Source organism: Convolutriloba macropyga, chromosome 6, assembly GCF_964194025.1.
Source record: "Convolutriloba macropyga chromosome 6, txConMacr16.3, whole genome shotgun sequence".
Classification (NCBI taxonomy): Eukaryota; Metazoa; Xenacoelomorpha; order Acoela; family Convolutidae; genus Convolutriloba; species Convolutriloba macropyga.
In genome coordinates, this window is record NC_134473.1 from 40,118,106 (window position 1) to 40,132,307 (window position 14,202).

Consider the following 14,202-nt stretch of genomic DNA (forward strand, 5'->3'; position numbering starts at 1 on the left):
ACCTTGAGACCTGTCAGACCTTAATCTATTTCTGAAAACTTAAAAAACCATGAACGCGGTATGTCAGGTCACTAGACAGATTATGCTACCTTTTTGCTTAATTGAGCTACGAAATGACTACAAAATAACAAACAAAAACTCAAAGTCCAAAAAAACAAAGAAAGCTCGTAGAATCAAAGCTAGAAAACCTTCATTTTAAGCATGAAAAACTATTTAAAAAGCTGTAATCTTCAGTTCACCAAAAAAGCAAGCGGCCATAAATGAAGATAAGCAACAAGTTAAAAGTAATGAACAAAAACGAATGAAAATTCCAAAAGGTCAAACAAAAATTAAAAAAAAACAAATATATTCGAAGGCATGAAAACCATTAGCTATGGACTAAAATCTATAATTAAATTCATCTTCTCCTCAATATGAAACTTTGGACCAACCATTATCTAGAATTTATATATATATATATATATATATATATATATATATATATATATATATATATAATACTAATACAAAAAGAAGAAGACAAACATAGGCAAAACTTACAAAATCAATTAAATATTGCGAGAAGACGGTGTCGAAGCCATTAGAAACATTAACCAACCATTAAAAAACCTAGATTTTTCAATTGCGCCTTCTCTCAACTTCAACGCTGTTGTGCTTTGCGTTCAATCAGTAGCGTGAAAGTTTTTCAAGACAATACCCACAAAGTAAAAAAAAGAATTGACAATTGTACAAAAAGAATATGAAAACTCTTTGTCTCCAAGCGAAAAATAACATTTCCCAAAAATATAAACCGGAGTAAAGATTGAATTTCTATACACTAAAAAAATGTGCGAACTCTCTAATGGAATTCACCTACAAGGTGACAGAAATAAGAGACTAAAAAGCCGTAAAAGTTGATTTTTTGGGAACAAATAAAATCAAAATTATGAAAACCATTGGCTATGGACTTCAACACTTAACCAGATTCATTTGCAATTCTACAGAAATCTTGAGACCTGTCGTTAGCCAGAGTATATACTACCACAATTTCTGAAAACTTAAAAAACTATGAACGGTGAATTTCAGGTCACTGGACAGATTATGCTACCTTTTTGCTTAATTGAGCTACAAGATGACTACAAAATAACACACAGAAACTCAAAGTCCAAAAAAAACAATTTTACGCAAAGGGTTGAAGCCATAAAAAATTTGAGCTTCTCACTGAATAATTGATATATGTTCATTGGGCCTGATTTGAACACACTAATATATCCGTTGAAAAGTTTGGAATCTAAAATCATTTCAGTTTAAAAGCATTCCGTTATTTCAGTTTAAAAAGCGAATTCTTCAAAAGAAAAAGAAAACAACAATCTATACAATTAGAACCCACAAAAGAACATGATCCAGCTGATATTGCTGTCGTCATTTAAAAACAGGTAATTGTTCCAAATGTTGGCCAAATAAACAATTTGACGAAAAAAAATTGGCATCAATAATAATTGATGAATTTTCAATAGTTACCGAGTTAAACTGAAAAAAAGGCAAATATTTATTTCCACAACACTCTCCTGGAAAACGAAACAAAAACTCGACATTTATGGAGTTTGCAAAGATTCTATCAGAATTTTTACGTTCTGACAGAATAACTTCCGGCTAATTTGAGCAAAATGTGAGAAGTGCCTTTTTGATTAAAATGTTGATTTTTTGAAAAACTTGGCCAAATTCCTAACAAAAGTTCTAAAGCAATTTGTTCAATACATTTATTCTGTCTCCAAAAAGAAAACCATTGAATTTTCTAAGAGCCTCGATAACTCTGGGGATAAAACGAAATTCAAAAAATCTTTTTGATTCTATATTCTACGCTGAACGGCTTTTCAACGATACCCCTGAAACTCTCTACGATCAATATATCGCTCGGCCTGAATTGACTGGACAAAAAACCCGTTTAAGTATTAGTTCCTCGCCCACCAAGGTGGGTCGGAACAATAACCAAGCTTTAATGGTTAATCTGGTTTCCTCAGTTTTGCTCTTCTGACCTTGACCGTATTTTTGAATTAAATCTAGGTTTCATTCAGATGATACAGTGACTGAGTTAGGTCAGAAGCCAAACAAGGAAAACGTGAGCTCTTTAAAGGGAAAAGGTAAAAACAATTAAAAAATCATAAGAGGACAAGTCAGGAATTACAATTAAAACTCTAAAATATTATGAAGATTACTTTTTGCGTTCTGTTGAGCACAAGAGAAACTGCTGCTTTAAGCCAAGAAGGTTTGCTACTGTGCCTTGACACATAAGGTTCCGAAAACCGAGATCCACAATCTCGCCTTAAAAATTTTAAAAATTAAATTAAATTTTGCTTAAAATTTAAATAGATTCTTAAAAAGAGGTGTATACCAATAAGGTTAAATTCAAACTTCTATATTTTACTAGAAGGAAACGACAGATATAAAATAACTCCAATGCAATTGTGCCAAGTAACAAGAAATAGATTAAACAGATAATTTTAGCAAACAACAAAAAATGACATCCACAAAGTGACCTCTACCCAGTTTTCTAACTAAAATGCAAAAATTAATGTCTTTCAGATAACAACTTCAATGAGCCTGTGTACTAAATTGTAAATCTAACTTGAGACCGCAAAACAGATCAAATTTAAATAGAGGTCTCCAAGCTAGATGATCTCGAGCAAAGTAATGAATAACGCAAGTCAATTTTGCTTCAGGATTTTTATCGAATGATTAGTTTAACAAATTCGTTAGCAAATCAAATAAACCCGACAATTGAGATAACAGAAAACGCCGAAAAGAACTCCAATTTTCGCAAAAAAGTTTTGACTGGGAAATCAAATTGTAATTTTCGATCAATTAAGAATACTCGAAATGATATGTTGAAAACGTCAGCCACTTCATAGCAATTAGATTTAGGAAAAACAAACGTCAATTCATGCTTCCACTAGGCAAGAAAGTGGTAAATCTAACACCAATGCGCGCGAATAAAAGCAAAATTAAGGCTAGATTCAGAAAAATCACCAACACTCTTCAAACACAAGGCTTTTCGGTCAGTATAGAAGGCTACAAAATGAAACCACTAAGTGATTAAAAGATGATTTGAATAGGCTACAAAAATGATTTAAATATGAATTAAAAAGACTGACAATTGAAATCACTAACTGATTTAAATATTCATTTCAAGGCTAATCAGACTTGTAATTATCGAGTTTGAGACAAGAAAACAAAAACAAGTTTAAACAAAAACTTGTGGATATGTGTTTCAGTAGGAAGCATCAAAGATTTCGATATTAATGAGTTAATTATATATTAATGAATTATCGGTATTAATTTAAAACGACACAAAGCAGTATTGAGGGAATTTTTTTCCAAAATTTTTTTGAAACCATACTTTTGAGGCAATATATCAAATCCAATAGCTATCTAGTGGACGCAATCAGACGATTCATTTGCGCCTCCTTAGAAAATCATGTTCACTTGTGAACAACCAGCCTAAATGATAAGACCGACGGAAATATTATCAAATGCTCAAAAATTTACGATATTAAATAGTGACAGTTATATGTCAACGTATCAACAAGTTAAAGCGTCAATTAGGCATAAACTGCAAACAGAATTTATCTAAACATAAGCTTTGTTTTTCAACAACCGACTTTAATGAATAAAATAAAAGTGCTAGACAACAAAAGTATCAATAAAACAAGTCAGAAATAAAAGTCACTTATATTTCCTTGAAACCAACAAGCGTCACAGTAAAAAAAATATTAAACATGGACTCAATCTTTATAGTTATTAAATTGTAGCATTTAAAGAGACATCTCATAACACAGACCGTGACAAAAATACAGAAAAACAGCGACAAAAAAAACTGAATATATTTTAACAACAAAAAGTTTCGAAATAATCAGTAACATGAACTGTTAACTGAAAAAAATCAAATACACCTTGTGAGAATTTCGAAAAGATCTGTCCGGAATGAGACTGATTAACAATGCAAAAAAAAACAAAAAAATGATTAAAAATTGCAAAATTTTCAAATTTTAATGAAAACTAGCAGGCCCGTAAAAGCATTCAAAGAAAATCATTAAACAGAGTAGGAGGTTTATATGAAATTAGGATTTTTGATACCCCAACCAGGGCTCGAAACCATACCCCTGGCCTGAATTCCACAGGTCTTACCGCTTAGGCCACCAATCCCTATTGTTTGCGTCTATTGCCCTTTGTAGCAGCAACCTTTTTTGGTCAACCTAATTTCGGCTTCTCTGTGTTGCATGTCTAAGGAGCGGTAGGACTTAATCAGATGACGAGCTTCCAAAGCGTGGCATAATGCGTCTTAAAACGCTACTACGTTACGCTAAAGGTCTGCGGAGCTTTAAAACTTTCAAAAATATAGGAGCCTAATCATAGTGACATAGTACTATGTATATGACATAGCAAAATATAACATAGAAAGACAAAGACGAGGAGAAGAAAAAGAAACAAAGGAGTTCATGAAAAAAACAATAAATATGTTTGGGCCAATAAAAAACGAGCAATGTTTGACACCAACTCGGGCGCGAACCAATGCCCCTCGCTTGAAAGTCATAGGTTTCATCCCCTACGCTACCGACGCGTAATGCATTTGACTATCGCTCTTTCTATATCAGCAAATTTTGGTCAATGCCTTTATTGGCTCGCCTATTTATTGGACATGATTAACAAGCGCAAACATTTGCGGATTGGGAGCTTTAAAATGGAGGTGTGCCGCGTCTCAAAGCGCTTGTGTTACGCTCGGCTGCAGCTACGTTACGCTTCAAGTCCGAGGAGCTTTAAAATTTAAAAAATTGGGAGCTTAATCATAGTGCCATAGCACTAGGTATATGACATAGAACTATTTATATGACATATCAATATATTACAAAGAAAAAAAGAGAAGGAAAAATAAGAAACATGAAAAAAATCGCTCTAAGAACCAAAAATCAAGTTTGAAATCCAAATCTGTTTTATTTTAAGAAACCATGATCTGGAGAATAGTAGTCTGATTATCAGTTCACGGCTACTAAAGCACCGAATTGCTGAAAATAAAAACACAATTGAGCCGAAACTAACAAAAAAGACCGAAAATAATCATAACTGAACAAAATTAGTGTAAAAAGTCAAATGTTCAATTTAAACCTGAAACTCCTCGTAAAAGACGATTTAAAAAACGCTTTAATTTTATACTCTAACAGTTGAGCAAATAGTCCCCCCTTTCAGCGCAGTCGGAACAATTAATTGCTCGAGAGTAAACTATTCACGTCCTATCAATTTAATAATTCCATTCTGTTATATTGTCATTGCTGTTTGGTTTGGTTTACAGGGCCCAATAAGAGATTATATTGGACAGTTCAATTATTAGGCACGATTTAATGGTATAAAATTAGATGATCATTCTATACTGAGGGTTTCTCCTAAGAGTTGCCTACCTCTTTTTCCGCAAATCTTGCATAATCCATCGCAACAAGTCCTCTATATTATGCACGCACTGAACTGTTTCGTCATTTGGTGCCTCGTTTTCACACTCAGGTATGATGGCTTCCTCAGCATATAAAACTGAAATCGTTGTCTAACATCGGGTGAACTGAACAAATCGTTGTTTCGTTACCTCACATACAAGTCAAGAAACAATAGAAGCCAATCAAAACAAACGCATATTGACTGAATATAATGATTTAAACATGAAACTTGGTCGCTCTTGCAGCCCAATCGAAGTTTCAAGTTTTGCTTGAGAGTAGGATAATATGTATGGATGTAAAATCGACATTTGAATCTCCTTTAAACTAAGATGGTTTCGCCTGCTCGATAAATTACGAAGCACGTTAATAAATGAAGTGAAACTGTTATGATCTTATCAGGGATGCATTCTTCTGTGATATTAAATTCAACTGGACAAACAGATGAGAAAATGAAGTATAATTTGCAGATTTCAGCAACGGCAAGGATCCCATCAGCAAATATTGGAACGAAAAGTGAAAAGAATACAACTACGAAACGCTGGCTACTTCTCAAACTTGCTACTTCAGCTCAACTTTCAGCCAACAAAATTGAGAAATATCAGTTACAGCAAGATTTACATCAATCAATGTTCTAAAATCAGCTAATCAACATTGTATTGCACAGTCTACTGTTTTTGCGAGCATCAAAATTACAGCTTGAGACAACCGATGTCGATTCAAGCCACGTATGTATGGGGGCAGGAACTTCCAGATTGGTTGACAATAGACATTATTGCCCATTTCAATGTTCACGCAGGTTGCAACAAATTTAGGAATAATAGCAAAGCCTACTGAGGCGCCTTTGATTCTGTGGAGTCTAAGTCTGATTTATGAAAACTGTACAAGGTACGTAGGCCCAGGAATCGCATTTTAAAGGTCAATATAACTACCAAATTGCCCAAACATAACAAAATTAAACCACTTTTTCAGCAGGATAGAAACCTATCTCACGTAGTCGAGCCAGAATTACTAGATCTTCTATAATAAAACATAGCAGGCAGATTGCAAGAAAATACCCGCAATAGTTTCGTAGATCTGCAGTCTAAAAAAAACAGTAAAAAAGACAGACCAAAAAGTTCGCCTTGTCATTGAAGGCTGATATGTTATATTGAGATTAAAAATATGTATATGTTTTTGCTGCCAATAATAGCTTCTCTCAAATAACCTTCATTTAGAGTGACACACATCCATTTGACCTTATCTCTTTGAAATAAAGTAAACAAAAGTCAGTTTCAAAGTGAGGAAGTCATTTTTGTAAGTCACGTGTGACCAAAAATTTAATCAAGCGAATGACCAAAAAACTCGCCACTAAGAGCGAATAATGACGTCACGCACGCATTGCAGTTGAAATTGCATGAATGAATGAACAAAAAGCAGATTTGAACTGGTTGTGACGTCACATGGTCGTATCAAAAATCGCGACGAAATGAAAACATAGCCGGAAGAATTCCGGAAGGGACTCGAAGCGTCAAAACTTCACGAAAAAAACGTAATCCCAGTTGAAGTCATTACCTTTTGTATAATACCATTAACTCAACACCTCCCCAGGTCTGATCTAAAAATTGGCGAAATTTAAACCACTATCATCAAGAGAAGCAAAACGCAGCAAAATTTTATATCATTAAAAACGTTTGGTAACGTTAATAAAGTTCGAAATAATTAGGATGGTCAATATACTGATAAGCTGCAAAAGCTGACAAGGTTATCAATTGCCCTCTGATAATTCATGATTCTAATCTCAAAGATCCCGAAAGAAGGGCAGATAATAATAATAACTTGGAAACTAAGTTAAATTTTTCAGAGAAGAATACTCAAATTCAAGAATCAGAAAACCACTACAAATAGGTTTTTAATCACTGAAAATAAAACAAAAACAACAACATATACATCTTTCCTGCTGCATATATGCTAGACAACATGATTTCATACTAATTGAACAACAAAAATAATCATAGAAAAGACATAAGCAACAGAATAATATGCAGAGGCAAAAAATCGTTCAAAGACAATAGCAAGGCCAAAAGAGAATCACAATAAATAGTAACAGGTGGAAATTTTGGAACACTCTTCCTAGAAAACTCTCAGTTTTGCCCTATATAGAATGAAATCAATTGCAAACCAAAGAAAACGAAAATCTAAGAAATCATTCAATTTCTTAATAACATGAAAAAAATCAATATAACCAATATAAATGTAGGTGCCCGGACAATGCTCGAATGATACAAACTAGAATGTTAAGAATATGGACACAATGTAAGGAACACCGCAACAAAGACTAATTCTTGATTTTTGAAAATTAACAAACAAATTCAAAAAATTTAAGAAAAACGAATACATCTCATTGTTCAGCATTCGATACATAGAAAAGACAACCAGTCATCCGAAACAAAGATCCATTCTTGTGAACAGAACCAAAAAAGCAGAATTCAAACATATAAAACATTTTCGCAAAAAATGGTAAAAAAATTTATGAAAAATGGACAGCATTTATGAAATTATTTTCAAAACCTGTTTTTTACTGTTTTTCAAAACCTTAACATAAAACAGAAAAAATGGAAAAACTAAAATCGGATTAGCACATGTACAATTGTATAAATCAAACAAACATCGCTGTAGAAAGAGGCGTTGAGTATATGACTTATCAAAAAAGTTGCAATATTAACTGATAATTGACAAAAAGCCGGCTGAAGAAATTAATAGAAAAAAGCCAAAAATTAAATAAAAAATATGTGCTGATTTTGAACATGAAACGCATTTTCAGGCTCTGCAAAACACTGTGGTATCAATTTCCAAGGTTTAAATTTCAATATAGCATCGAAAAATCATTTCTACACAAAACCAAATTACAAGCAAAAAAACTCGTCCACTTAGACGAATAAGGCTAAAAACGGTTATCTAAATGTGCCATTCAGTCAAAAACTACTTTTCATAGTCAAAATTCGTTCACAGATCGAAGCGCATGATCAAAAAAATAGTTCATATGGCACTTTTTCTCACCTTCGCTTTTAGGTCAAAACAGCGTCTGAACGAATGGTACACTTCGGGTAAAAAAAAACCTCAAGAAAACCAACACTTCTTTTAGAGTCGTAAAAAAACAAAGAGAAGGCCAATAATAGCCCCAGCTATCGCTGAGCGGCTATTGGAAAAAGAAATCGATAGAAAGTGATATAGTTACGGAGATCATTGTATCACAATTATAAAAAAACAGGTTTACATTAGAAATAGATCTACATAGCTTTTATACTGAAAAAAATGATCAAGTTGCATTTCACAAGAATCACTATTCCTTTCCAAACTGCCCTTTAATATTTAAAGGTTGTAGTTAAAACTCAGTTTTTTGGTTTAGTGTTTTTGAGAAGGTTATCCAGATAAAAACTTACGAACTCCAATTAACCATCATACACTATATTTTAAACATTTTGAGAGCCTTTTATTGTTTAAAAATTACAACAGAAAAATAACCAACTAAGGCAGTTCAAAACGCTCTTAAACGACAAGCGCTTGTCAATTGTGCCTTATTCTGGCGGCTAACGCGACACAGTCCCACAAAGGGGCTGAAAACTCGCACTATATCAATACTGTTGTAAACTCCAACTGAAATTAAAATTCTAAAAAAAAACATTTGATTGTCAGCGGCTTAATTCTGAATGAGAAAACTTCTACACAAGGTCACGCAAATATCACGACGTCGAAAGTGAAAACGTCATTCGAAAGTAAAATGGTCAGAGGAAAAATCGATCAAGCAAAAAATCGCATTAAAAAACCAACAGGACAAATACAATTTCTAAAAATTTCTTTTGAGAGGAGTTAAAAACGTGACTAACACACTTCGGACAATCGCTCTCTAAAATGTGCCGACGCTCATGCATAAGGATGCTAGCTAGCCTAATTAAGATGAGGAGTGGACCAGAAAAACGCAGTTGGTCAAAATCTCCAATTTCACTATATTTGCGAAGAAGCACATCTGCACAATGACTTAAAGCCTTCGGGGTTTATCAGCTTATACACAATTCTCATGACAAAGAATCGATCAACCATACGAACAAACAAATGGTTTAGCAGAAAGTTGCATAAAAGTATCCGAAGGTTAAAAATAATTGCCAAAAAATTGTTTAAAACCTCAGCAGGATAGAAACCCATCTCACCTAGTCGAGCTCTATCCAAAAATACTACAGATCTTTGATAATAAAAACGAAAAATCGATAGAGAGTAATATATTTACATAGATCATTGTATCACAATCATAATAAAAAAATGTTTACATTAAAAATAGATCGATAAAGATTTTATACTGAAGAAAGTGGTCATGTTGCATTTCACAAGAATCACTAATCCTTTCCGAAGTGCCCATTAATATTTATGGGATGAAAAAAACACTTAGTTATTTGGTTTAAATTTTTTGAGTAGATTATCCACATGAAAACTCCAATTCACCATCACACACTGTATTTTGAATATTTTGAGAGCGTTTATTGCCTAAAAATTACAACCTAAATATAACCAACTAAGGTAGCTCAAAACGCTCTCAACCGACAAGCGAATGTCAATTGTGCCTTATTCTGGTGGCTAACGCGATAAAATGCCACAAAGGAGCTGACAACTATCGCACTATATCAATACTGTTGTAAACTCAAATTGAAACTAAAATTCTAAGAAAAAAAAAATTTGTTTTTTTTTTAGAATTTGAGTCTTAATTCTGAATGAGAGTACTTCTACATAGATCACGTTAAATGGTCAGAGAAAAAATTGATCAAGCGAAAAATCGCATTAAAAAATCAACAGGACAAATACAATTTCTACAAACTTCGTTTGAGGAGAGTTAAAAACGTAACTAACATACTTCGGACAATCGCTCTCTAAACTGTGCCCTGGCGCTCATGCGTAAGGATGCTAGCCAGCCTAATTAAGATGAGGAGTGGACAAAAAAAAACACAGTTGGTCAAAATCGCCACTAAGACCTTGAGACAGACGTTTTTGAAGCCACTAAGACCATGAAATTTTAAAAACCTTGAAAATCATCAACTGAAAATTCTTCACTTGGGTATCATTTGATTATCAAAGAAATCTGTTTGAAAACGTTCTAAGTGAAAAAGACAACAAACATGAAATATTGACCAGTAAAAAAACTCACAACAATATTTATGAAACCAAGTTGAGCAAGCCAAGAAGACATTAGTAAAAAGATATAAGCAACAAAAAACCTCTGTTTCAGCAATAAGTTTATGATATCTATCGACGATTAGACGAATTTAGACGATGTCAAAATCACGAACAGAAAAAGATATGATTGGAACATCGGTTTGTTTTTGAAATAATTCATCTGAAAGACATTAAAACCATTAGCTATATATTGAAAAGATCGAATAAAATCATTCATACATCCTAAATGAGCTATTGAGATCTCGAAAAATTTGCGCTACTAACAAAAAACAACAAACACAGATTAAAAATGATTTCTAGAAATTTCTCCAGAAAAGTTGCGGGCCGTTAGAACCAAAAGACATTCACCAAAAACCTCAAAAATACTCATTTTTACCTGCTTCAGATGGCAATTGGACCTGTAGTTAATGTGGTAAATTGTCAAGCAAATGAACTGAACCTCAAAAATGGGCTAAAATGCAAAAATCACCTCTTTTTTAAGAATCTCGTAGTACTAAAGTCAAGGAACGATTAGTTGATGATAGAAGCATTACAGAAAAAAACTATTTTGCACATGGATGAAAAATTGAGTTACTGAGACCAAGTTATGGACGACAAAAGTATGATATAAGATGCATAGTTCAAGAGTTCACTGATGTTCTCTTAAAACAAATGTATACAAAGCGATAAGAGCCGTTAAATATCAACTGAAAACACGGGTATAGCTTTATTTGCGCCTATTAAAGACACCGGATGTTTTTTTGATTAGTCAGACTAAGCAATGAGACCGCAAAAAAAAAGAAGCTGCTGGCAAAACAAGAAATCAAATCAGATAAAAAAACACCGTCAAAGCCTTAAAAACCTTAGCTCATTCCCAGAAGCTAAAAGGTTATCTTCGATGGAGATCAATTTCATGTAAGCAGGATTTGAGTTGATTAAACTTTCATTTTAAATCAGTTTTGTCAGTAATTAACATAAAAAACTGCAAAAATGTTTTGAAAAAACATCATGCTCAAAACAATCGGAACAATTTTTGATACAGCTTTTCGATACAGCTGTAGCCCCGATACAGTTTCTCGCCAAACTAAATGCCTAACTGTACCAAATTTTGCCAAACAGACAGTTTGACGAAACATCTCAATATATCAAAATAAACCAAGCTTTTTACATACAAGTTGAGTTAAACTTGCAAAAAACGGGCAATATTTTTTCAGCAAGACTCTTTTGGAAGCAGGAACAAATCTCCATTTTTGAGTTTTGAAATTTTGTGTTAACAGATCTCAGGCCTCTACTTCTGGCAAACTTGAACAACGTGGACTAAAAATTCATGTTTGGCATTTTTGATGAAAATCGAAATTCAGAAAATTTAGCAAAATTTGGGCAAATTACGGAAAATGTTAATTAAAACAAGGGAAATCGGTCTACTATTCACAAAACCTCGATAAACCTCGTAAATCGAAATTCAAAAAAACTTTAATTCTACATTCTTCGTTGGACGGGTTTTTCAACGATACCACTCACAACTCTCTACGATTAATATATCGATCGACCAAAATTGACTGATCAAAAAAAGAACAAACCCATTTGAGTATATAGTTTCTTGCTCCAACTAAAGTGGGTCGGAACAAGGATGCTCCAGCTCATCTATTTTCTAAACTAAATTAAATGAATGCGTCTTGTGCTTTTTTCAATCGCAATATGCTCTAAATTACTCATGCATCTTCACTATTTTGAAAATTTAATTGCCATTGACAACTTTATTCTGTTTAAATTGGCGTACCAAGAGTTTAAGACATCAACAGCCTGCTTCTCTGTCAATCCTGATGGTTTTCTTATTTTGCTTCCGACTGATAACTCAGTGATATCTTGATAGCATCCGAGTGACACTGACTCACCTTTCCGACTCAACAGTCATGATACCATCCGAAGTGATATGATAACCAATGCGCATAGAATACGAAACTAACAAGCTTCGCACACCAAAAGACTATGAAAAACATCTAACAATAACGAAAAAAAACATGATCTGAAATTAGTAATTAGTGTAACCACTTCGGCTTTTTAGCAGATTAATTGTATAGTTTTCAAATAAATTTCTAAAGATATCTATGTCAATTCCCTTCCAAATTTCCGACACTTTCTTGTTCGGTAAAAATAAGGTCATGAAAATGCACTTTTCGTCATAAGTTCTCAAATTTTCCAAATAAAGTTATGCTTATCATGGTATTTAACAAGCAGTTTCCGTTCAAGTGATTAAAATTCACAAAGTAAACGTGATCGATTGAATATGAGTAGTGATCTTTTTCTAGCTGATCTCAAGCTGGTGACTTTGATTTAACAGAATAAGATGAAGAAATGGTAGGCTGAGAAGACATTTGAATTGATAAAAAATTGTAATTAAATTTATACAAATATAAAGCGAACTATAAAATCAAATTTCAACACTGCGAAGGCAAAAGAGCCCCTATGTACTATTTAACTCATATTGTATTGGCAAAACATAGAAAGCTAATGGAAAACAAAATACTCTCTTCCTTTTATTTCCAAATACATGTTTGTTTTCCATTTCCAACGAACCAACAAACAACTGTGTGAAAACATTGATGAAATTCAAACGATTCTCAATTTCACACACGATGTTTTGGCTTTGGGAGTTAGGACAAAATATTAGTTGAATTAGTAATAAATATTGATAAATAATTAATTCACGACTGACTGACTAAATAGCAAAAAAAAGTTAATGCTGAGCAGGAAAATGACACCGAAATGATGAATTGCATCAAATAGAAAAATAAAACAAGCCAATTTATAATACTTTTTCTTTCTGTCTACTGTTTTTATGTCAATTTCATTGCACTGGAACTGGCTCATAATTTAGGTTACATAATTGGATTACAACAGCTACCAAAATCAGGTATTTGTCTGGCAAAACTTCCCAAAAAGTAGTTTTTGTTAGATCTAAGAAAAAATTAACTGATGAAAAATATTTTCAGAAACTACCGAACACACGCTTTTACTCTATTGCTGAACTTCCAGTTCTAAATAAAACAATACCTGATTTTGCGATTTGAATTTTCAAAATTCGATGTCAAAAAATTATCCATTCAAATAGTCAGGCTTGCAATCTACACGAGTTTTACTTTTAGGAAAACCAGCACGAGTTTTTAACCAGCAAATTCTTTAGTGCAATACTAATAGATCCTCTAGCGTTGATGAGTTCACGAGTAGAAAGCACAGCATGACTATCAAAAGCTGGCAGAGAAATAGCTAATATTGCGCAACCATTTTCAACATATCCAGTTCAATTCGTTGTCAGTCTTTATTTCAGTTAACCTGGTTTTTTTCTAGAACCAATGTATTTTCTTGTTGAAAAACTGCTAATGATTTCAAGGCTATTGAATAAAGGAGATTAATTAACGTTTTTTTCGAGCTCTGTATATAACTAAACGGATATATTGAAGTTGCACAAACTGCATAAATAGGCGGATGATTTGAATTAACATTACTGCATTTAAGAATATTGCGTCGCATCGATTTACTGCATCAGATCATTGCGGTGTGATTT

General features: G+C 33.1%; 1 protein-coding gene across 2 annotated transcripts in view; it reads right to left on the bottom strand.

Moving 5' to 3' along the window:
• The window catches only part of LOC142341675 (uncharacterized), a 295,913-nt gene extending 290,061 nt beyond the window's left edge, over positions 1 to 5,852 (bottom strand). Inside the window, exon 1 of one of the 2 annotated variants that reach the window (XM_075392816.1) lies at positions 5,430 to 5,852. In XM_075392816.1, the coding sequence (XP_075248931.1) occupies positions 5,430 to 5,459 (30 nt within the window). In that variant the 5' untranslated portion in view covers positions 5,460 to 5,852. The remainder of the gene's footprint in view (positions 1 to 5,429) is intronic. The other variant, XM_075392817.1, reaches the window with a different exon arrangement.
• Positions 5,853 to 14,202: the final 8,350 nt, after the last annotated feature.